The sequence below is a fragment of the Acartia tonsa genome, chromosome 6, assembly GCF_053477335.1.
Source record: "Acartia tonsa isolate MP-2025a chromosome 6, ASM5347733v1, whole genome shotgun sequence".
Taxonomy (NCBI): domain Eukaryota; kingdom Metazoa; phylum Arthropoda; class Copepoda; order Calanoida; family Acartiidae; genus Acartia; species Acartia tonsa.
The window spans coordinates 23,203,752-23,229,446 of record NC_137265.1 but is presented as its reverse complement, the minus strand read 5'-3'; the positions used below and the strand labels follow the sequence as shown (position 1 = coordinate 23,229,446).

The window sequence follows — 25,695 nt, the reverse complement described above, 5'->3', positions numbered from 1 at the left end:
GCAGGACCCATCTTTCCGTGGCTGATACACTCCCTCAATAATCATAATCCCATTGCCACTTGTCATCTTAGAAGAATTAGGGGACACATACCAAAACCCATCATTCTTTAATCCAGCCACATGCACAACAGCTGTAGATCCTCCAGGATAAAAAATAGTTTTGTCCAGCAACTTCACATTATACTTCGTTGAATATAACTCTCCAAACCCACCCCCCTCCTTTATCCCTGACAAGGTAGGTTTAGATGGAATTTCAGAATTCATTCGTCCGGACAAAATAGGAATTTTCTGTATCTCCGCCACCACCTGTTTCTGTAAACAGGAATTAATAGGAACAGATTCCCCATGAAATTCAAATTTATCCACTTCCAAACAAATATTAATTTTATTTTTCTTCAGGAAATCAGAACTGAGATTCACCAACTTGCCTGTTACCTCAGGTACATAAAATATTTCTGTAAACACAGCTTGGTTCCCACAAATCTAACTTTTAACTCAACATATCCAATAATATTAACTTTCTTTTAATCTACCGAATAGGCTGATAACTTAGCAGGACAGAAACCAATTTCATGTTTATCAAAAATTTCTCTAGATATTAAAGAATTAAGATTATTTCCTGTATCAACAATTCCTAATTCCCCCACTGTAATATCAGCTCCTGGTACAAAAACTCTAAATCCGCGCAAATAGGCATTTTTCTTTCTTTATCTTCAAGACTTCACGATCCCTTTAAAGCCCTAGTAACTTCTGCCACCGTTCCGTCGGATTAAAATTTCAATGTCGTGTTATAAATAATTAATGTATATATTTAATTAATTAACTTCAAATTTCAGATACAAAGCCATCAATCTACAACACAGCAGCCAGCCCTCCGCCATCCACCAGCCGCCATCATACTGATCAACATATTATGTCATGCACAGCCTGCAGAACACCAGCCCCTCGTGACTAGACACCAAACTCCTTGCAACACAAGTAAGTACCCCTCAAAGGTTTAATATTCATTAAAACTTTATTTAGATACCTACCAAATTTTATACACAATTGTACTAAATGTATTATATAATATATTGTTCCCATTAACAGTTACTAGCACCTCCACACATTGACTAAAAAAAACAAAAACAGAAACTTCTTCACAACATTGAAAGCCATTATCCGAATACAAAACAGCAAAAATTTTCAAATTTTACATAGCTTAAAAACTCAATTACACTAATATAACCTAGATATAATATATGTGAACAAAGAAACAATATATAAAATAAGGTTTATACATCGAATCAATCATCACACTACTACATAGGATATTATTGATAATTGAACCTAGCCATTTCAGCAATCATAGCCTCGTATTGTTTTTCATCTCTGCTTTTTTCAGAATCCACAGCCGGCCCCCTCTGATTGACTGATTTCTTCAGAAACTGCTCAGGTATCACCCGATTATTAGGCACTCCAGGCCCCTCTCCCTTTTCATTACGGAAAGAACTTAGCCTTGGTCTTACCTATGCGAGAATCAGGGGCAGGCGGCTTACCATCCCTCTTCTGCCAACAATCAGCCACTATATGTCCTTCTTTCCCGCAATACCAACAAATCATATTCTTAGCCTTCGAATTCAAAGCCCCAATCACATTCTCAACTTGATCCCAAGGGATATCATCCTTCCCCTCAATCCAAGCATTATTATCGCCAGTCCCAGTTCTGTCAGCCAAGTCGGATACATGCACCTCACTAATCACAGGCCTAGATTTCACCTCCCTAGATTCTTCCAATTTCAACCCTTCCATAGCCTGGGAATAACATGACGTCACATTTTCAGGTGAAATGTGTCCAGAACGAGCCCAGCTGATGTAATGTTGACCTCTACGAATCAAATAAGTCAAGAATGAGCTATAATCCTCCAGGTAATGCATAGATTCAACAAAGTTGGCCATATCTCTAGCTAAATCTGTAAACAACAAATTCTTCGCCACATTGTTATAAAAATCACGCCAAGATTGTTTAGAAATATGACCAGGATGCATAAGTCTAAACAACCGTAATTTCTCATTAAAGAACACATCCACATTCTGACCACTCTTTTGTTTCAGGGCGTAGAAGAATTCAGTAGCTGACTCTGTATCTGCAAATGGTATCACCAACCTCCTTATCAACAGGTAATAACCTAAAGCACTTAGGGAGGCATTAGCCTCCGGAGTAATAAGCCTCCCCATTTTCTTTCCCTTGCACTCAAACATCCTACTGTACAACACATCCTTAAAAAGCATGGGATCCTCCAATTTTGCGAACCGAGCAACCCTCCACAAGGACAAAAAATAATCCTCAAAATCAATGTTTCCATCCCAAAATGGAGCGTCCCGCACAAAATCACTGTCCCACTTGACACCCCTTACCAGATAAAACTCCTTAAACTGTCCCTCTACAGTCTGCTGACTGACACTGCCACCAGCCACCTTTTTGTAAGCCTTAAGCACTTCAGCCCTTTCCTCGATTAAAGGAAATATATCCAATAACTGATTCTCATACTCGGTCAAACAACTCTCACGTACATTCATCCAATTACCATTACCAGCTGGACCCAAAAAATCTATCTGCGAAAACTTCAAATGTCCAGGAGCACTCTTTACCCTCTTAGCCTCGAAACTAGTAGAATCCAATTTAGCCTCCACACTCAATCGATTAATAAAAGATGCATTAAATGAATCATCCCCCATCGATTTAGCTGTAGCCACACTAGCCCCCAAACTTGTCTCATACAAGAATCCACCAATGTCGCCATCTGGTGGCAATTGAGCCACCTTTTTCTTGATAGTAGCCAAATCAACATCATAACCTAATTTCTTATGCTCATCTGAACTTTTGAACTCTTTCACCTTATTCTCCAGCCGTTTATTCGCCGCCGTTAGCTTATCCACCTGACTCTTGACAGTCGTATGCTCCTTTAACATTGCCCTAACATATTTCTTTATACTTTCAGGCACAACATCATTCTCCACGTCGCCCAACGCCGACTCCACATTTGCATTAGCACCTGCACCTCCACCAACATCATCAACAGCATCGTCATCCTCCTCCCAATTGTCGGGAGTTCCATCATCATCCTGACTTTCAGCCTCCCGAGGCCGCTTAGGCCGCCGTCCACGCTTGCCTTCACCTTTACCCCGCTCTCCTTTTTCATCAGCCATATCCGAGCACTAGAACTAGATTCGCCGTGAAATTTAGATCAGAAAAGTTAAAGAATGAAATTCCACAGAAACCTAAAATATAAATAAAGTTATAAATATAAAAAAAAAAAAATAAAACAAAACTGTGAAAAATCCGAGATAAAAAAATCTCAAAAAGTGAGTGAATTCAAATTAAACACCACTTCCCCCACCCTTAACTCAGTAGCAGGTCCAAATAACACGTAGTACAATAAGACTGCGCCAAATGTGATATAGACAGACTTACATAAGTTAATGATAGAGTAGACTTAATATTCAATTCAAAATGCAAACAGTTTTTTAAGTATTTATTATATTGGATTAAATGCAGTTTTTGAGTAAATAAGATTATATATAGATACTTTATTTAGAAACTAGCGGCTTCGCCCCTAGCCTCTAGGGGCTTCGCCCTATATAGTTTTGGGAAGTCAACCCTCCTTACATAGTTTTGGGAAGTCAACCCTCCTTAATAGAAATATTCAAAAAATTATTCTTTGTTTAATTACTCTGTGGTAAAATTAAACCCAGGTTGTGCCTTTAAGCACAAAAATTTTAATTTGTACAAATTAAACCCAGGTTGTTTGCCGTATACACAAAAATTTCAATTCGTAAAAATCAGACCTAGGTTGTTTGCATACACAAAAATTAAAATTAAAAAAAAAATATTTTGATTTTTTTTTTGGGGGGGGGGATTTATGGGGGGCTTCGCCCCATGTTGCAGTGGGGTTCCCCCACCCCAATTACTGGTTTTTGTTTTAAAAAAATTAAAAAAAAAAATTTTGGAAGTGGGGATTTTTTTATTTTTTTGGGGGGGTTGGGGTGTCCCACCCCCCAAGAAAATAGCTTAAAACCACCAGAGGACCAGTAGGTATATTCCCAGAAGGGTAGAGCCCAATTTGATCAGCAGTTACTGAGATTTTACAAAAAAAATGTAAAAAAAAAAATTTGGGGGGTTGGTTTTTTTTATTTTTGGGGGGGTTGGGGGTGTCCCACCCCCCAAGAAAATAGCCTAAAACCACCACAGGACCAGTAGGTATATTCCCTGAAGAGTAGGATCCGATCGGTTCAGTGGTTACCGAGATCTTAAGGGACAGACAGACAGACGGACAGACAGACGGACAGACGGACAGACGGACAGACGGACAGACATCAAGCTACTTTGTATTATAGATGGTTAAATATATTAATAATTCAAAACTACTGATTATTTAAGCTGGAAAGTTCTGAAGTAACAGGATGTCTGTCTGTATATCAGGACACCAAGCAACAGGATGACTGTCTGTTTAATTAATACAATGTATTAATTAACTATGCACTTTGAAGTAGCAGGATGACTGTCTGTCTAATTAGTACAAATGTATTAATTAGCTGTATAACTCTGAAGTAGCAGGATGACTGTCTGTCTAATTAATACAAAGGTATTAATTAGCTGTATAACTCTGAAGCAGCAGGATGACTGTCTGTCTAATTAATACAAAGGTATTAATTAGCTGTATAACTCTGAAGTAGCAGGATGACTGTCTGTCTAATTAATACAAAGGTATTAATTAACTGTTTAACTCTGAAGTAGCAGGATGACTGTCTGTCTAATTAATACAAAGGTATTAATTAGCTGTATAACTCTGAAGTAGCAGGATGACTGTCTGTCTAATTAATACAAAGGTATTAATTAGCTGTATAACTCTGAAGAGGTGGAATATTTGTCTGTGTTGAACTAGTTGAAGTAGTAGGGTGTCTGTAAATAGCTGAATTGGTCTAATAAGACTCGACCCCAAACCAGATAGTATTCTGTGTAAGGACTCTCAATTGCAACTGACTAACTAAATAAATGTTCTCTTAAATGTTCTCTTAAATGTTCTCTTAACTTTTACAGAGCAATAAAGAGTAAATGATGTTTCTACTTTTAAGCCAAAACTTAAAACTGAATTATACTACACAACCTAAATTGAAGACAAATTTTCCCCTGTAATAATATCCATGCATATTCTATATCCATTCTACTTTATTTTATAGGATAAACATTGACAATTCAACATTTCAATTTTGAAAAAAAACTAAATAATCAACATGTTTCAACTTACTTTCTGGTAATAACCAAATTCTGTTTTCCAGATTGTAAATAATGATAAAGGAATCTTCATACAAAATTTTATAATAAGTGTACGGATATATAAATATAATAATAGCATGGATGTTTAAAAACTTTAAAAATCTGGATCTAAACTACTTAGAAATCAACAAATTCAGCACATTTTAGTTCAATGAAAATTTCATTTTAAAGTTTTTTCATTTGGTTCTCTGTTAAGGATACTTAAGATTTTTAACAAGGAAGAAACTAGGTCAAAATAAGAGTTTTATAATTTTTTTAAAAATATTTATTTTATAAAAAGAAAAGATAATTTATCTAGCCTAACAAAAAAAAATTATGGAAAAAAAGGATAAAGAAAATAATCTGAAATTTACTTGACCTAATATTTAAGAAAAATTAAGATCTAATTCCAAACTGACCTAATCCTGATTTTGTTTAGTCACTGTGTTGGTCTGATTGTGTAATTATAAAGAAGCAGGGATCTAAAGGGATAAGACAATGGCCGATAAATTGATGTACATCTCCAATGATTATACACAAATATCTTTTATATAGATTACAATTAGTTGTTGAAACGTTTGGAAACTCAACTTATTGAAGCAACCAATTAAAATTCAAGTCCCCAATTTTTTTTTAGTCGACGAATGAAAAAACGTTATTATAAAACTTTGAGAACCAGCTTAATAAAGAGCCCAGTGTTCCCTCCCTCCCTGATAAAGAAGTCTAGTTGGCTAAGTTGCAATTAGTTCACTTTAAACTTAAACTAAATTCATTAGAAGTGGTTTATTTATATCCAGCCTTTCTGAAATAACTTTTTGAAGTGAAGCTTTTCTGTAATTTACTTTTTCTGTCCGTCAGTTCGTAAAGCTAAAATCGCTAAAAGAAAAAAATAACCCGCCAACCGTTTTTAAATTGATTTAAAAAGAAAAAGTAGAACAATTTTGGTGTGGTAATTTTTATATTGGTGATTTTTTATTGGAGGATGGAGGTACCCTCCCATATAATAATTATAAACCTTCCCAGACCTATTAGGATTAAGATCCTTAGGTACACACAAACAGACAGACTCATATACACATCCTGTTACTTTTATATAAGAATTATTAGGCAAACACTCACTGTTATATAATACATAAAAGTAATTAATAAACCAGTAACATATGAGATGTAATACACAAAACTGAATCTTAATTCATAAAAGTGAATTTTGATCAATTCATAATGCAATAAAAACGGTTTCCCTCCAAATGCCTAGTCAGGCAGAGAACCCCCCCCCCTTTTCATATTTTGAAGTAGTATTATTTGAAGTAGAGGGGTAGATTTTGTATGTTATTTTTCTTCAGCTCAGATTAGGTTATATTTGGTACAGGGTATCCCGGCAGTGTTAGGGTACCCAACAGGGATAAAACTACCCTTTCCCCTTTTTCTAATCTATATTTCAAATCATAGGAGGGGGGGGGGGGGGTAGTATCATTGCTCGCCAAGCTTTTTGAGGGAAATCTTAAAATAAAACTTGTTCTTTTATTGCATAAAATTGTTACCTCAGCAACCTACTAGTAGTTAATTAACTTAAGACAAACATACCTATAGAGGGGAAAATTAGCTGTTTATTACACACGTCCCCACAGTTTTGTAAAAAGCGTTTCCTTATTCGCTTGCTTAACAACTTTTAATGATTTTTGATTGGTTGGTTTATTAAATTGAGTATCCAAAACTTTTCAACCACTAATTGTAATCTACAGAAGGGCTCATCTTGTTTATTAAAATTGGGGATGTACATCAATTAGTCGTCCATTGTATTATCCCTTTATATCCCTACAAATATCCTTTTTTTATTAGAATGATAAAGTTGACCTTGTTACTATATTAAATAAGATTAATAATAAGATAATTGTCAGAATAATACCTTCATTTGCCAGAACTCTTTCCTAAACCATTCACATAGGGATCTACAGGGATAAGACAATGGCCGATAAATTAATGTGCATGCCCAATAATGATACAACAAATTACCCCTTTTGTACATTATTATTCGTGATTAAAACATTTGGACGCTCAACTTCATGAACCAGATTATCAAAATTTAGTCCCCAAAGTTGTTAAGCTAAAGTATAAGAAAACGTGATTACAAAACTTTAAGGACTAGTGTAATAAACAGCCAAATGTCCTCTCCCTCCCTGGCTTTCACAACTATAGGATCAAGCATATATATTCACAACTATAGGATCAAGCATGTATATTCACAACTATAGGATCAAGAATATATATTCACAACTATAGGATCAAGCATATATATTCACAACTATAGGATCAAGCATATATATTCACAACTATAGGATCAAGCATATATATTCACAACTATAGGATCAAGCATATATATTAACAACTATAGGATCAAGCATATATATTCACAACTATAGGATCAAGCATATATATTCACAACTATAGGATCAAGTATATATATTCACAACTATAGGATCAAGCATATGTATATATTCACAACTATAGGATCAAGCATATATATTCACAACTATAGGATCAAGCATATATATTCACAACTATAGGATCAAGCATATATATTCACAACTATAGGATCAAGCATATATATTCACAACTATAGGATCAAGCATATATATTCACAACTATAGGATCAAGAATATATATTCACAACTATAGGATCAAGTATATATATTCACAACTATAGGATCAAGTATATATATTCACAACTATAGGATCAAGTATATATATTCACAACTATAGGATCAAGCATATATATTCACAACTATAGGATCAAGTATATATATTCACAACTATAGGATCAAGTATATATATTCACAACTATAGGATCAAGTATATATATTCACAACTATAGGATCAAGCATATATATTCACAACTATAGGATCAAGCATATACAGGGTGGGGCAAATAAGACCGGACAAACTTTAAACGGCCATAGCGCCAAAACTACTTGACCAATCAGGACGTTTGACCACACTATAAAAAGCTTAGGTAATAACCTTTTAGCACAAAAAAATCTTTGGACGAAGATGGACGTGTACAACGAGCTGGCCGCGCATATGTTCAACAAGGCAGATTCCAAATGCGCCGGTGGTTTAATCTGGATTCTCGACTAGGGCCCACTAAATCTGACCTCAGCCTAACTGTAGGTAAAGTAGAGTTATGCAACTTGCTGGGTATACTGTTAGATACATAAGTAAGACACTAGAAAAGACTAGAGCTCTCTATCTGAAATGGTTTGGCTGTAGTACTCCAGCAAAGTCAAACGGGGCAGATTTTTAGATGTAAAAAAAGTCAAAAACTGTGAAAATTCGTGAAAATTTCTCAGTTCTTGACTCCAGCGACCCATATTGAACTTTTAACCTCATTTTAGACTATGGGTTGCGCTGACAACCCTAGCTGAAACTTCATGCCATTTCCAAAACGGTATAGAACGTCGTTCTAGCTCAACTGTGGTCCAAATAAGAGCCTCCGTGTATAAGGGTAGCTTAAAAGTTGGGCGAATTAGGTCCTGCGGTTACTCACGTTCCTAAGGAAATGTGGCCTCCCAGCAGCCCGATCTTAATTCAATGGACTTTTGGGCCTGGGGCTACTTTGAAGCGTGCACCAATAGACGTGCCCATACCACAAAAACCTCCATCATGGCCACTATCAAGGAGAACTATGCCAGCTTGGACAGGTACATTTTCACCTGGACCTGCCGGCGGTTGAGGAGGCGGGTAGAGGCGGTGATTAAGGCTGGCGACGATTTTATTAAATAATCTAATAGTCATATACCTATTTTGCTTGCCAGTTTTTAAAATTTAATAAAATCTTTAAAATTGACGATTTTATGTTCATTTCTTTAGAAGTTAGAATTTGTCCGGTCTTATTTGCCCCACCCTGTATATTCACAACTATAGGATCAAGCATATATTCACAACTATAGGATCAAGCATATATATTCACAACTATAGGATCAAGTATATATATTCACAACTATAGGATCAAGCATATATATTTTTAGTTGCGAGGCTATTCTTCGAATGTGTAAGTTTGTGCGTAGATATGTTTTACTGTTTATAGTGAGGTTTGTGTCTGTCTGTCAGTCTCTTCATTTTTGTTGTCTTTCTGTAGATTTGTCGATTTTTTGGGTCAAGTTCCACGGTAAAATGTTATTGGTAACGAATATCTCTAAAAATCTAAGAACTTTCAAGGCTTTAAACGGCCAAACGGTGAAATATATAGATTATGCTCGCACAAAAGTTTAACCCACGAAAGAAGGCCTAAAAATAATCTGGAATATTCATTAATCAATAATGCACAGTTATCTCGCAGTGCACAAAAATGCACAAAAAAAAGACTTTTTTACGCGTTTTTTACATCATTGGATATTGGCCATTCCAGGTTATTTGTAGGCATTTTATGTCGATTAAAACGTTGTATATTCAGCCGTTTGAAAGCTAGCAGCCTTTAAAATTCACAGATTTTTGGAGATATTCGTTACTGTTTTTTTTTCTCTTTTGTTTGTTGTTAGTATATATTATACTAGGAACTTCGCCTCTAGCCTCTAGGGGCTTTGCCCAAAGAGGAAATTTAAGAAATGATGTGAGTATGGGAATCCTTACATCTTCTGTTACCTACCCAGCCAAATGAATCGCCATTCCCAGCTGAAAGAATTGCGAATTAGTCGCCAATTTTCGCGAATAAATGGCGAATTCACAAAATATATGCAAAAAAAATTTTTAAATGTTTTTTTTTTGTTTTTGCAGAGATTGGAGTGTAATAGCCTATAGTGTATAAAGAAAATATAAAAGAGTAGAATCCAATCAGTTCAGTGGTTACCGAGATCTTAAGGGACGGACGGACAGACAGACGGAGACGGACAGATGTCATTCTACTTTGTATTATAGATAATGAATAGTTCTCTTAAAATGTAGAATATTACAATCATCTTATTGCATTTAACCTTGCCTAAAGAATATTAATTTATAGCATCGTATTATAGACCGCTTTCCGCGGATACTAAAATGAAAATTTGAAAGATTAAAAGCAGTTTTACTGTTTTTATTTTAATATTCTTGGGAAATTGTCTGTAATATGATGCTATACATGATTTTTCAGTATGGCTCAAAACCAATTCTTATCCAACGGATATTAATCGGATTCGAAGCCATATTGGAATAAAATGTTTTGTAACAATGGGGCGAAGCAACGATGTAATTAACACCTAGAGTCTGCTAATTTTCAAAAATGTTTTAGGTATGATGTCACACATCAAATTCGTTTATTTTCATTAATTTCGTGTAATTACGAATCCGATTCTTATCTGCAGGATTAAAACCGGTTTTTATGCCTTACTTGAAACTCATGTATCGTATTGTATTACAGACAATTTGGAGAGGAATAAATGTGGAAAATGAGAAAAATGCTTTCTAAATTAGCAATTTTTATTGTAATTTGTATCATAACTCAATGTAAGTATTCTCTTTTTTTAAACGAAGCTTTTATATAATTAGGGTCTGTTCGTATGTCCGTCCGTATAACATTTAGTTACGATTTCTGAAGCGTAGCAACTTTATAATCGATACGAGAAATATTTTGTATAATATAATATCCTATTCATCTGATTTTTGGAATTATGGTACCTAGGACAACAAGGACCAATATTATAAGCGAAGCATCTCTTAAAAATGATTTTTCTTGTATTGGTTAAAGGGATGGTACACTTTCCAACTATTACATGAATCAATGTTTTAAATTGATAGGACAATTCTAACTATTCAAGTGTTCATGTACAGTTGTTTTACCGTCTAATGTTATATATTTGTTTTTTTTATGGAAGTTGCCATCTACATTTCTTTAAGAACTTTTACTATATAAAACCCAGGTTGTAGCTCATTTCATTCCTATTTGAGTGTACAAATGAATAGTTGTGTTTTTTTTTGGCTAAGTTACAAATTCTTTTATTGTACCGTTGTACTTCTTGTGTGTACCATCATATGAAAATTATGTACTATAGGTCACCTCAAAGTGTACAACATTTTCTTTATAAACAGGTGTACGATCAAACACTTTAGATGTTTATGAAGATAATTTTCTTAGCATATATCTGTCAACCTGGGCAGCTTCTATTAGACAGACAAACTTTGGAACAGAATTCCTCCTTTTACTATATGATTATTTCAGATATTATCATACAAAATTCATCATTTAAAATTAACGTAATTCAAGGTATTATTTTTAAAACGTATCATGTGTTCTATAAAGCTTACTAGTTACTATACCTAAATATGTCTGTAACTATGTATCTATGAAACTATAGCCTAGTTCACAAAACACATAGGTCGACCTCTGGAAATTTTAGGTCGACTTAAAGAAGATTTAGGTTGACCAATTTTTTAGTTGTATTTGTTTAGGTTGACCTACAGAATAAATTGGTCGACCTCTAAAAGTTATTTGTGAACTGGGCATTAGTAAAGAGATTTCTTTTGCCACATCAGATTTAGAGTGTATGTATTATATCTTTTTTTTAATATTAATCATTATTTTCTACTTACTAGAGAAGGATTTACCAATGATTGGAAACAAAGTTAGATCTTGTGTCAAGTAGGTTTTAAATTTAAATATCGTCAAAAAGAAGCTATAATAATTATGTCAGTCTGTTTCTTTATAATAGCCAAGCTACCTTATAATAAACTTTGTCTGTTGAGCCAACATTCTGTCTGTTACTTTATGGGGAAATTTTGGCTTCTATCTAGGATAGAAGGCTGACTTTTTTGTGATGATTACCTGTATCAAGAGGTTTATATAGAGGTTTCATTATTAATAAATATTATTTGCTTACTATACATATTTTTCTTATTTATGGCAACTGAATATTTCTTTATAACTACTCTGTTCGTTTGTCCATCTATGATTTTTATGTGCTTCACTACTTGTGGATGTTATCATCCTTGTTTATGATGTTATCATTTAGCTTTCTAAAACCAAATTTATGTTGCATTTTTAAAATTGTTATTTTATTATTTAGAACTTATCTACCTTATAAACATTTGAATTTCTCCTGGATATTATGCATCAAAGAAGCTTTAGAGGTAAAAATGTCTTTATTGCCATTTACTTTGTATATCTGTTCTACATTTTGGGGTAAAAATTACTTTTTGTGTAAATCTACTGTGAAGAATGAGGTTTTTTTAATTTAGTAGAATTGAACATTTTCCTACTGTGAGAGAGTCAAAATCATAGTTTCTTACTTAATCAATCTATCTTGCTAAGCACTGAACCTAAGTGGGTTCTTTTACAATGTATGTCGCTTCTCATGCTCATTGCCTCCAGAAAAAAAACTCCCCCCCAAAAAAAAAAAAAAAAAAATTCAGAATTTTTCTTTTTAAACTAAAATAAAAAAAAGGGGGGTTGAACTCCCACTTCACCTCCTGCCTATAAAGGCCTCTAAGGTCATAGTTGCTTGTACACAATAAAGTCATAAAAAATATTTAATCTGTACCTGGATGAACCTACAGGGTTTGTTGGTGTCCTTTGTCCTCCAGATTGGTTTTGTTAGTGAAATTCCCATTAATTATGGCCTCATATCTTTTACACACATTGTTACCCCCCCCCCCCTAATCTCCCTCTCACCCTAAATTTGCTTAACATTACTTTATCTACCTAACCTTTAAAAAAACATTACAAAAACCATTTTTCAAAAAACAACAAAACCCATTGAGCACATTGTAGCAATTGTGTATTAATAACTAGCGGCTTCGCCCCTAGCCTCTAGGGGCTTTGCCCCAAGAGGAGATCAAAAAAAAATTTAGGCGAAATTCATACCAAGGAAATCTTCACCAAAAAAAAAGGACCAAGTAAATCTTCTGCAAAAAAAAAGAGGACCAAGGAAATCTTCTGCAAAAAAAAAAATGGGGGGGGAGTGAATTTTTGGGGGGGTTGGGGGTGTCCCACCCCCCAAGAAAATAGCCTAAAACCACCACAGGACCAGTAGGTATATTCCCTGAAGAGTAGAATCCGATCGGTTCAGTGGTTACCGAGATCTTAAGCTTCAGACGGACGGACGGACAGAGAGACATCAAGCTACTTTGTATTATAGATTATTATTAATTTTTCTTTTTTTGTAGACTATGTCAAATACGTATGAAGAATTTGAATGTAAGTTTTTTTTAGTGGCGAAGCTACTCTATAAATGATAAATTCTGTCTATCACCCCCAGAGATGTCCAAGAGGGAAGGTACATGGGTGTTTTTCCTCTCCCTAAACTATTTTTTAACCCCCAAACCTTACAAATCCCTCATTTTTACCTCCCCCTATTTTTAAGACCTCCTCTGATTCCTCTCGGGGCGAACCAGAATAAGATAATTTTTTTGTTATTTTTTATTTATTTGAAGAACATGCAAAGCCTGTACCAAATTCAGTTTAATATAACATTATTGACATGTTTTTACTTAAATAAATTCACGCAACATTGCAATGTAAAAGGTTGTATAAAATATACATATATTGCTGCTTAAAAACTTATTTTGTCTCCTTATCTAGAATCCTGTAGGGGATTACTAAAAATTTTGCTGCTAGCCTCTAGGGGCTGTGACCCTAAAAGTCCACACTCCTTTAAAGATATAGTTATTTAAACTTTAGAGACAAATAAAAAAAACTCTTATTAAAGTTACTCTTTGGCACAATTTGGTGCATACTCTTAAAACTGAAACTGAAAATTAAACATTAATTAAAATAACCTCAATTTCAGCTGGTTACGAAAGGGAATCTACTTATCTAATGTATGAAGTTCTGAATATTTTCCGAGAAGCTTCATTTTTAGGTAAATTTTTAGGTAATTCCCACGACTTATCAAAATCTAACCTTTAAAGGAGAACCATATCGGTTCTGCGGTTAGTGAGATTCTTAGGTACAAATAGACAGACAGACATCCTGTTACTTTATTAAATGGACGTGTAAAACATAAGATCTATCCGTTACACTGTAAAATGTCTATAATTAAAGCTTAATTACTGTTTGATATATAGGCTACTCTTTAGTACGAAATGTACGTGTATTATTTTTTCTTATTTTATATTTAGATATTGGAAGTAACCTGGGTTATTATTCTATCTTGGCTGCTAAACTTCAACATAGGTACAGATAGAAAGATCATAGACGTCCAAGGGGGGGGGGGGTAATGGGGCGATTAGCCCCCCCCCCAAACGATTTTTTTTTCATTTTACCCCCCCCCCCCCCCCCATTTAAAATTTACCCCTACCCTGGGGGTGCCGTAGGCACCCCCAACCATTTAGGAGGGGGTATTTACCCCCCCCCAAATAATTTTTGGGGGGTAAATACCCCCCCCAAAAAAAAAAAAAAAATATCTCTAACAAAAAAAATTTTTGCGCGCTTCGCGCGCATATTTAATACTAAATTTTTAATAAATTTTGGGGGGGGTAAACAAATTTTACCCCTGCCAACAGATTTCAGGGGGGTAATTACCCCCCCCCCCCCCAAGCAAATTTTACCCTCGGGGTAAAAATTTTGGGGGGGGGGTAAAAAAAATTATAATCAGTATTATATAGTGTCAGTGCCATTTTACCCCCCCCCCCAAAATCGAATTACCCCCCCCCCCAAAAAAAAAAGCTTGGACGCCCCTGAGAAAGATAATTATATAGATAGATCCCGCGACCATGGCTCAACACGTATTGCATCTGCTAGTCGTCGGGGAGGTGATTCAAATTTCAAACCACCGTGTCACAAATGAAAACGAAAAAAATGGTCCCTACTGCTGCTAAGTCAGATGCACGACAGAACTAGCTAGAGTAGGGGGAATGCCTTAGCCCAAAACAGACGCAACTCATTACTATGAACAGTTATGACTTCCTGACAAAGGTCGTGTATCAAAATGTTGGTTGTCTGATGGGTGTTACTTAACCTAATACCCCGGATTTTTGGACAGAAAAGGATAGATTTTTCTTCCCTTAGCTATCCTGTGTTGTTGAACCTGACGCTTAGTTAGAGTGTCATGAACAGCAGCCTCGCCAGTATGGGGTAATATAAAAATTTTTAGATAAAGGGTATGCAAAAAATGCGGACATTTTTAAAATTGAAATTGCGCGGCTTGTGTTAATAGTAGAAAAATGTTACGCATACCGTTAGAACCGCTAAGAAGTCTATTGTTTGGAAATATAAGAACCTATCCTCTGCTACATATAATTACGGAGCTACGTGTTAAAATGTCCCAACTGATGTAATACTTGACTTGCGAGTAAAGAAGTTGTATCAACTTTTTTGCTTTTTATTTAAGATAGCTAGCCGGTTCTTTCAGTAAGTAGTAGATGTAAAATTTTTCATAGAATTCAGATATGCAATCGGTTTTTTTGTAGACCTCTTATTTTTTAAGTAATTTAAGTTTTTTAAAAAAATAATTAAGTCGGTTTTAAGGTACTAAAACGCAACAAAATAAAAGAAGAAAATAGCCAGTATGAACAAAAATAGTAAGATCTTTAATTTGACACCTTACTTTTAAAATTCTGTTGAGTAATTGTTGAAAAAATCTATTTTTTTAACCTCGGTTTAATCAAAACATTAAACCTAAATATTTTCTCATACAGACATAAAAAATATGGGTTCATATATACCATTAGAATGAGAAAAATAATATGAATCCAATCTAAGCAAAATTGAAAAAGTTTTAAAAAATTGTAATAAAAAATAGAAAAAATAAAAAGTTTATTTTAAGAATTGTAACTACTAAACTAGCCAATCACAAATCGCAAAAATTGACGAATCGGGAAGCTTAACCTATAAAATTAACCTATAGAATTACCAGAAAAAAAGGAGAACGTTCATACAATATATACAATAGATACTACAATAAATATAGTGATATTAAAGAACATGTAAAGAATGAAAAATTATGAACAAATATGCATCAGTCTGTTTATAAACTTCAAAACAATGCAGTTAAAAATACATTATTGTTTCTTGTGTTTAAAAAATATCTGCTACATTGCATTGTCTTTTGTTTAGGTTTTGTTCAGATTTGGTTCAAGCTAACCCTTTAAAGCCGAAAATTATGATTCTTAAAATAAACTTATTTTTTTTATTATAGTTTTATAAAACTTTTTCAATTTTGCTTAGAATAGATTCGTAATATTTTTCTGATTCTAAAGGTATATATGAACCCATGTTTTTTATGTCTGTTTGAGAAAATATTTAGGTCTAAAGTTTTTATTAAAGCGAGGTTAAAAAAATAGATTTTTTCAATAATTACTCAACAGAATTTTAAAAGTAAGGTGTCAAATTAAAGATCTTACTATTTTTGTTCATACTGGCCATTTTCTTCTTTTATTTTGTTGCGTTTTAGTACCTTAAAACCGACTTAATTATTTTTTAAAAAAACTTAAATTACTTTAAAAATAAGAGGTCTACAAAAAAACGATTGCATATCTGAATTCTATGAAAAATTTTACATCTACTACTTACTGAAAGAACCGGCTAGCTATCTTAAATAAAAAGCAAAAAAGTTGATACAACTTCTTTTAAAATATAACTAAAAATTAGAGAAGATATTTTGCAAAAAGAGATGCCACATTTTTTAAATCCAAATTGCGCGGCTTGTGTTAATAGTAGAAAATTGTTACGCATACCGTTAGAACTGCTATGAACTGTATTTTTTGGAAATGTAAAAACGGTTCCTGTGCTACAAATAATCTAGGAGCCAGATGGTAAAATGTCCCAAAATTTACCCGCAAGTCAAGTTTTAAGTCAGTTGGGACATTTTAACACGTAGCTCCTAAACTATGCGTAGCACAGGAATCGTTTTTATATTTCCTAAAAATGGACTTCTTAGCGGTTCTAACGGTATGCGTAGTATTTTTTATAACTACTAACACAAGCCGCGCAATTTCAATTTTAAAAATGTCCGCATTTTTTTTTTGCACACCCTTTATATAGACAGATAGTATCTATTAGATTTATCAAATACTTAATTTTTTTGCTATATAATTAAAGAGTGTATTCAGTGGATCCCATCATAGAAAATCTAGCTTATATAAGGTAACCACATTTGATAACTTATGCAATTTTTTTTACTTTCACCTGTTATACGTTGCTTACAAACCTGTCCCAATAAATGTATAAGTATAGATGTATGTATAAGCCATACAACTACCTGGTTCCAGTGGTGGGGACCTGTTTCTTCTGCTAGCAAATTGCTTTCTGCTCTTTGATAGCGACTTAGCTGTGCTAATATTTCCGACGCTATTGGCTGATATTTAAAAACCCAATTGAAAGTCGGAACAGGGTCCCGTCTATTATTTGACTTTTATCTTGACCCACAAATATTTTTTAGTAAAAGTGCCAGTTTAGTTGATTTACAAGATAATATAACCCTGATCAATAATGCTATAAGGTAAGTTCATGGTTCAATCCTAATAAGTACAGTAGTAAGGTTTCTTTGTCAAAAGCTAAGATTTTGATAACCATTGAACCGATTGGGTTCTCTTTATAAGGTAAGCGTCACATATGTCCCGGAATAGCTGTTCTTTTAAGATTTAAGAATTGGGATTGTTTTAGGCTGTTTTTCTCCCTTTCCCTACCCTGTAAATTTAAAAAGTAGTTATAGCGCAGTTGTTCATTACCGTAAAAAAAATTTATAGAAATAGAAAACCGCTTTACATAAAACTGGAGGCTTAGCCCCTAACCTCTAGGGGAATTAAGAGGAGCACCCCTCCCCCCCCCCCCCCATATTATTATTCTGTGTGTTGTAATCTGTGTACATTTTATTTAATACCTATGGTTGGGACAACTTTTACCTTCGCTACTTGTTGAACGTTGTCATCCTTGTTTCCCATGAAACTGATATTGTAGTTGCGCAAACAGCGTAAAGTGGCACCAAAAAAATGACGTCATACATTAAAGTTAACCAATGAGGGGCCAGTATACACTGTAATTGACCAATGGTAAAGTTTTTTACTCGCCTCTCATTGGTTATTTTCTCGTATATCGTCATTTTTTGGTGCTACTTTACGCTGTCTCAGTTACGCAACTTGTTATTCTTGTTGTTTTTTTATTTTTAGTGATGAGAATTCTGTACTTTACCCTATTCCTAAAAATATAATAAACGAGGGTGAGTGATTTTTTACTATTTCATTTGTAGCGCAGCTAAGCTTCTCTATAATTTGGATATGTCCGTACGTCTGTTTATTAGATTTAAGTCAATTTTTTTCATAAATTATTGAAACTCCTTTTTTTAACTTTTAAACCAATTTTTTTTATATAATTGTCCTATTTCCTTGATTTTCGGAATACTGATTCAAAGGACTATTAGGTACAATTTCATACCTGAAGTATCTTAAAAATCTAAAAGTACCTCCATATTAAGCATAATGTTTTTAAGCAATTTGGGGATATATTTACATGGAATATTTGGTAAGACTTTTACAGAATCTTGAATGTTAAAGTGACCATGATGCAATTTTTGAAAATTTGACGAATGCTAAATTTGATATAAACGTAATAATATAATGCATTTTACTCTACATTTGGTAATGTTCTCATATCTGACCGTCTGATTTGTTGAGCTTTGTTATTATGGATGTTGTCATCCTTGTTTTGTATAGGTTTGGTTGCAATGTTTACTAAAGACGAATATGATAAATTGGATAAAGATGTAAGTAATCTTTATATTTTTTATAATGATGACATTATTAATTAATACAATTAATGCATTACTGTCAAATCTGAATAAATTCTGCTGGATGAGAACCTGTTCTAAGCCATATTTAAGAACCTTATCCTATTAAAGAGAATTGTTCACAAAAACTATGCATAATTCCAGTTTTGGGGCAACAAAACTTAAATTAATATAATAATCTAAATTTCTAGAAGAATGAAGTTCTATCACCCATAGAATCAATAACTTTGGACCAGTTAATGAGTTACATTACAGAAGATCAAGTTATTATTAAAATTGACGTCGAGGGATATGAATGTAAGGTAATCTATTCATCTATTTATTATCTACTAGTGTTGAGGGATATGAATGTAGGGTAATCTATTTATCTATTTATTATCTACTAGTGTTGCAGGATATGAATATAAGGTAATCTATTCATCTATTTATTATCTACTAGTGTTGAGGGATATGAGTATAAGGTAATCTATTCATCTATATATTATCTACTAGTGTTGAGGAATATGAATGTAAGGTAATCTATTCATCTATTTATTATCTACTAGTGTTGCAGGATATAAATGTAAGGTAATCTATTCATCTATTTATTATCTACTAGTGTTGAGGGATATGAATATAAGGTAATATATTTATCTATCTATTATCTAATAGTGTTGAGGGATATGAATGTAAGGTAATCTATTCAACTATTTATTATCTACTTGTTAAGGGATATAAATATAAGGTAATCTATTCATCTATTTATTATCTACTAGTGTTTAGGGATATGAATGTAAGGTAATCTATTCATCTATTTATTATCTACTAGTGTTGCAGGATATGAATATAAGGTAATCTTTTCATCTATTTATTATCTACTAGTGTTGAGGGATATGAATGTAAGGTAATCTATTAATCCATTTATTATCTACTTGTTGAGGGATATAAATGTAAGGTAATCTATTCATCTATTTATTATCTACTAGTGTTGAGGGATATGAATATAAGGTAATCTATTCATCTATTTATTATCTACTAGTGTTGATGGATATGAATGTAAGGTAATCTATTCATCTATTTATTATCGACACAATACAATCTTTCCCGATTTTGTATTAGTTTTGAGGAACATGATTCCCAGTTACGTCATATAATTCTTTCCCGAAAAAGGGAAGGGGGGAAGAAAATCTCTTCAAAAGATTTCTCCCATCTTTTTTTTTTCTTCCCCCCTTCCCTTTTTCGGGAAAGAATTATATGACGTAACTGGGAATCATGTTCCTCAAAATTAATACAAAATCGGGAAAGATTGTATTGTGTCTTTATTATCTACTAGTGTTGCAGGATATGAATATAAGGTAATCTATTCATCTATTTATTATCTACTAGTGTTGAGGGATATGAATGTAAGGTAATCTATTCATCTATTTATTATCTACTTGTTGAGAGATATGAATATAAGGTAATCTATTCATCTATTTATTATCTACTAATGTTGAGGGATATGAATATAAGGTAATCTATTCATCTATTTATTATCTACTAATGTTGAGGGATATGAATGTAAGGTAATCTATTCATCTATTTATTATCTACTAGTGTTGAGGGATATGAATATAAGGTAATCTATTCATCTATTTATTATCTACTAATGTTGAGGGATATGAATGTAAGGTAATCTATTCATCTATTTATTATCTACTAGTGTTGAGGGATATGAATGTAAGGTAATCTATTCATCTATTTATTATCTACTAGTGTTGAGGGATATGAATGTAGGGTAATCTATTCATCTATTTATTATCTACTAGTGTTGAGGGATATGAATGTAAGGTAATCTATTCAACTATTTATTATCTACTTGTTGAGGGATATAAATATAAGGTAATCTATTCATCTATTTATTATCTACTAGTGTTGAGGGATATGAATGTAAGGTAATCTATTCATCTATTTATTATCTACTAGTGTTGAGGGATATGAATGTAGGGTAATCTATTCATCTATTTATTATCTACTAGTGTTGAGGGATATGAATGTAAGGTAATCTATTCAACTATTTATTATCTACTTGTTGAGGGATATAAATATAAGGTAATCTATTCATCTATTTATTATCTACTAGTGTTGAGGGATATGAATGTAAGGTAATCTATTCATCTATTTATTATCTACTTGTTGAGGGATATAAATATAAGGTGATCTATTCATAAGTTTATTATCTACTAGTGTTGAGGGATATAAATATAAGGTAATCTATTCATCTATTTATTATGTACTAGTGTTGAGGGATATGAATGTAAGGTAATCTATTCATCTATTTATTATCTACTAATGTTGAGGGATATAAATATTAGGTAATATATTCATCTGTTTATTATCTACTAGTGTTGCAGGATATGAATATAAGGTAATATTTTCATCTATTTATTATCTACTAGTGTTGAGGGATATGAATGTAAGGTAATCTATTAATCCATTTATTATCTACTTGTTGAGGGATATAAATGTAAGGTAATCTATTCATCTATTTATTATCTACTAGTGTTGAGGGATATGAATATAAGGTAATATATTCATCTATTTATTATCTACTAATGTTGAGGGATATGAATGTAAGGTAATCTATTCATCTATTCATTATCTACTAGTGTTGAGGGATATGAATGTAAGGATATCTATTCATCTATTTATTATCTACTAGTGTTGAGGGATATGAATGTAAGGTAATCTATTCATCTATTTATTATCTACTTGCAGATACGCCCCTAGATGTAAATAATTTTCAATTTTAGTTTTTTAAGTCTGTACCACTGCGTTCTACCAGAGACGTTAAAATAAAACCTGTTACTGTCAGGCGCATGGTATCAATGTTAAGAAAATGGTGACATGCTTGGCCCATAAACAACTTTATTGCTACACAATGAGGACTTCCAGACATAGGTGCAATCAAAGGTTTGGTTGTCTGTTGGTTGTTACCCAACATTATACCCCAGATATTTGGACAGAAATTATTCCCCAAAGTTATCCTTGGTTATTGGACCTGATATTACAGTGTTATGGGTGGTAGCCAAACCCATGTGAATGAGAAAAAAACTGAGAATAGTTTACAAATTTTACTTTTTCAGATATTGAACAGCTACTTGCAGTCACCGAATAAGGTATAGATACTGTAAATGTGAAATGTAAAATGTCAGGTTTGAGGCTGTGATTCAGCCAATTAATTCCATTTGATATTGCCAAAAATCAAATATTTGGTTGGCATAAAACTTGTTTTTTTATGTAGCTGAAGGGAAGTAGGTAAGAAGGGGGGAGAAATAAGGGAAGATTGTTGTGGGAAATTTTCACTTAGAATTGTTTGTCTGAATCACATTACCTGGTCCCTGGGTCAGGTTAGGTTTTGGGTTTCATTGGGTCAAGAAGCCTAAAAGATTAGGTATTTGTGGTTAAATTTTTTAGCTCGGTTATGGGTCAAGCAGGGGTTAGGGTTGGGATTCAGTGCTTAATATTCACATTGAGGGAAAGCACCAATAATTGTAATAATTCTTTGTGTTTTTAGAATCATTTTGTACCAATAATCTTGATGGAGTGGAAAATGATAAGAATTAATGAAAATAACTGGTGCCCTAATATTCAAACTCTTATTAAGGTAAAGACAACCATAAAAAAAATAATTGTATAAGTATAGTTGTATAACCCTGACAACTCGCCCAAGTGGTGGGGACCTTTTTGTCTGCTAGCAAATTACTTACTGTTCTTTATGTAATGATTTGGCTGTGTTAATTCCCGATGCTATTGGCTGATTTTAAAAGGCCTAATTGAAAGTCAACACAGGGTCGCCACTCTGTGGGTAGAGTTACATAACGCTCGTTATTTTACCTCCATCATGAAATATCTTAAAGACAAAATAATCATTATTGAATCAAATGTCATTATTTATTTATTTAGAATTTTAAGAATGCTGGATTTAAACCATACAGAGATGGACATATTTATAATACTATCCAGAAACCATTAACAGAGTAAGTGCTACTTTTGTTTGGGTAGAAGGGAAGTAGCAATTTTTCTATAATCAAAGCATTTTCAAATCTGTTAATATTAGAAAAATATTATTTATACCGTCAGAATTGTTATAATTTCTAGTTTTGGAGATATAAGAACTATTCACGTGCTACGTTAAGTTTAAGAGCTAAGTGGTGAAATGTTCCAACTGGCTTAAAGTTTTTAACCAATCTCACATTTTTTAAGGTAGCTCCTAACCTGCAAATGGCATAAAAATGGTATTCACATTGCAAAAAACTAGAGTTTATAACAATACTATATACGGTATGAGTAACATATTTTTACTAGTGTAAGGCTTTCCTGAAAATTCTCAAGCCAATAGAACTGTTACTAAAAATACCAATCATTCATTGATTTTATAAAAAAATGTTTCAAATATGTATTATTTTTTGTTTAGGTTAGAAGATGTAGAATTTGATAATATAGTTTGGATACATGAAGATGCTGAACCTAGAATTCGTCATTTTGATTTTAAATATTTTGGTTATTATAATCTATAGAAATAAATGTTTTAAGTAATAAGATTTTTCACCAAGCAGGGATTTAGGCATAGGACAATGGGCAGTAATGTATGATAATAACAACGTAGGGCCAGGCCTTTATTGTAGGCCTTAAGGTACTATTGCAGACAATCCACCCTTAGATTGCACGACCCTTGTTGCGAAGTCCTAACCATGCATAGGAATGAGTTGTGCCTGTTTTTGGCCGAGGCATTCACCCCATAAATGTAAAAAAATTGGGTCTGTCTTTGTTTTTCTACCGAATAATTATCTCCTTTACCCCAAAAAATATCCTGTAGAAAAAAAATAAAATCCTGCCCCGTCCTGAAAGGATCCCCTAGAGGCGTTGTGGCGAAGAGCAATTCATGTTCTTGTTTTAATAAATTCTTCAAGACGAATGGAGATGTTTTTATTGGAAAAGACACAAATATATAGGAAGGGGGACGACTTTGGACTATAAATTATACTGGTACCCAAAGTTTTACAACCAAGTTTTCTTGTTTGGCACTGTGGATACTTTTATTTAATTTGATTGGTTGATTCCAAACTAAAAGTGTTCAAACTTTTTAAGCAATGATAAAAATATACAAGATAATCATTTTGTTTATCATTATTGGGGGTGTATATAATTTTATCGTCCATTGTGTTATCCCCTGAGATGACTGCAAATATAAAAGACGTAGTTTAGAAACCAGAGAAGGTGAGGACAATGGCGGATGAATATTGTTTCTAGTATGGCTTCGAAACCGATTAATATCCTCTGGATAAGAACCAGTTCTCAGCTGAAAAATCATGCATAGCATCTTATTACAGAAAATTTTGCACGAATATTGATAGAAAAATCATAGAATTATTAACAGTTTTGTTAGCCATGGACCTCGGTCTAACAAGACTGGTTTTAATCTCATTATTTTTTTCCTTTTAATTTCTGCGGAAAGCTGTCTATAATACGATGCTATAAATAACTATTTCCTCCCATTTTATTACAAATATTTTGGAACTAACAAAAGCAAAATTGCAAACATTTGCAAGAATTTAAAATGAAAAAGCGTCCTTTCCCTGGTTTCCTGAATATTAAGAGAATTGAAAAAGGAAGGTTGATTTATAAATTATTGGAAATCTTTACTCTGGCTTTACTTTGCCAATATTAACAATTTATAAGAAATATGTGACCCAATTATTAGCCACCATGGAATGGATTTAGAATATACGTGGATATTATGACAGGGGAAAAATTGTCGTCAATTTAGATTGCTACCATAAACTTCACATATTGGTCAGCTCGTTCATCCAGTAGTAGGAAGGGGTATCAACATTTTTGGCAAGTTTCACTTTATTAGAGTACATGATAATCTGGTGTAAGGTCCAAGTGATTATAAATTCATTGCCACCAGTGTTTCTATTGTAGTGATGCTACTCTATAACTAGTGCATGTCATCATATGTCCGTCTGACTCGTCATTGAATAAAAAGAGATTTTTTCACCTGCTTTGTGAGATAGAGTAGAATAAGGATGACAACTTCATGTAGCAAAGCACAAAAAATACGGAAGGACAAACATACACAGTCAATTATGGATCAGATGTTTATTGTCACAAAACTGAAATTCATTATTTGTTTTCTTCATTTTGACAAAACAACTGACCAAGTAAATTATGTATTGGAAGATTATTAGTATAGGAAATCAACACACAAGAAATCCGCCGTCTATTTTAAACAACATCTGATAAATTTACGTCTTCCCAATATCGTTTCTTGAAGACGAACAGACATTTATAATTATAGAGTAGCTTAAATTACTAACAAAGAATAATTATTGTCCTTGTTAAAATCTTTTTATTTAATATTTATATTTGCGGGAACTTTTGTTTAATGAAATCTTCCAATTTTTGACATGTACAAAATGGCCTGCTTTATTGCATCAAGATCCATGACAGATCTGTATAGGAAATAAATGTCTTTATATGAGCTCAAGTTTTCCAAATATTAAGTGTTTAAAACCCATAGTGCTCCAATAATCCATAATAAACTCTCATTGACCAGAACAATATGACCCATTATTTTTCTGCATGAAGAATAAATTCTTTTTTTTTATTTCATGTTGCTATTTGAATTATATTGAAGTATTAAATTTATATTCATAAAACAGAAAATTTAAATTTATAATATTGTAA

At 33.0% G+C, this 25,695-nt stretch overlaps 1 protein-coding gene and 3 long non-coding RNA genes across 4 annotated transcripts; all 4 read left to right on the top strand.

Moving 5' to 3' along the window:
• The first annotated feature begins 356 nt into the window (after positions 1 to 356).
• LOC145322149 (uncharacterized) lies at positions 357 to 3,242 on the top strand. Its single transcript, XR_013880511.1, has 6 exons — positions 357 to 440; positions 837 to 978; positions 1,385 to 1,435; positions 1,824 to 1,908; positions 2,095 to 2,160; positions 2,982 to 3,242. It is a non-coding gene; the product is annotated as an uncharacterized LOC145322149 (long non-coding RNA).
• A 9,087-nt stretch (positions 3,243 to 12,329) lies between these two features.
• LOC145323434 (uncharacterized) lies at positions 12,330 to 14,435 on the top strand. Its single transcript, XR_013880975.1, has 4 exons — positions 12,330 to 12,391; positions 13,427 to 13,457; positions 14,050 to 14,121; positions 14,381 to 14,435. It is a non-coding gene; the product is annotated as an uncharacterized LOC145323434 (long non-coding RNA).
• Positions 14,436 to 17,305: 2,870 nt separating this feature from the next.
• LOC145323314 (uncharacterized) lies at positions 17,306 to 18,419 on the top strand. The gene is made up of 3 exons (XR_013880915.1): positions 17,306 to 17,345; positions 17,641 to 17,700; positions 18,368 to 18,419. It is a non-coding gene; the product is annotated as an uncharacterized LOC145323314 (long non-coding RNA).
• Positions 18,420 to 18,921: 502 nt separating this feature from the next.
• LOC145323021 (uncharacterized) lies at positions 18,922 to 23,522 on the top strand. The gene is made up of 6 exons (XM_080165408.1): positions 18,922 to 18,960; positions 19,176 to 19,286; positions 22,089 to 22,121; positions 22,520 to 22,609; positions 22,909 to 22,982; positions 23,420 to 23,522. Exons 1-6 carry the CDS (start codon positions 18,922 to 18,924, stop codon positions 23,520 to 23,522), a joined length of 450 nt encoding a protein of 149 aa, XP_080021534.1.
• Positions 23,523 to 25,695: the final 2,173 nt, after the last annotated feature.

Excerpts from the sequence above, each read along its gene's own strand:
- LOC145323021 (XM_080165408.1), top strand. The coding sequence starts at position 18,922 with ATGTTTACTAAAGACGAATATGATAAATTGGATAAAGAT. Across the intron at positions 19,287-22,088 it reads TCGAGGGATATGAATGTAAG|ATATTGAACAGCTACTTGCA; the intron begins GTAATCTATTCA and ends TTACTTTTTCAG. Across the intron at positions 22,983-23,419 it reads ATCCAGAAACCATTAACAGA|GTTAGAAGATGTAGAATTTG; the intron begins GTAAGTGCTACT and ends TTTTTTGTTTAG.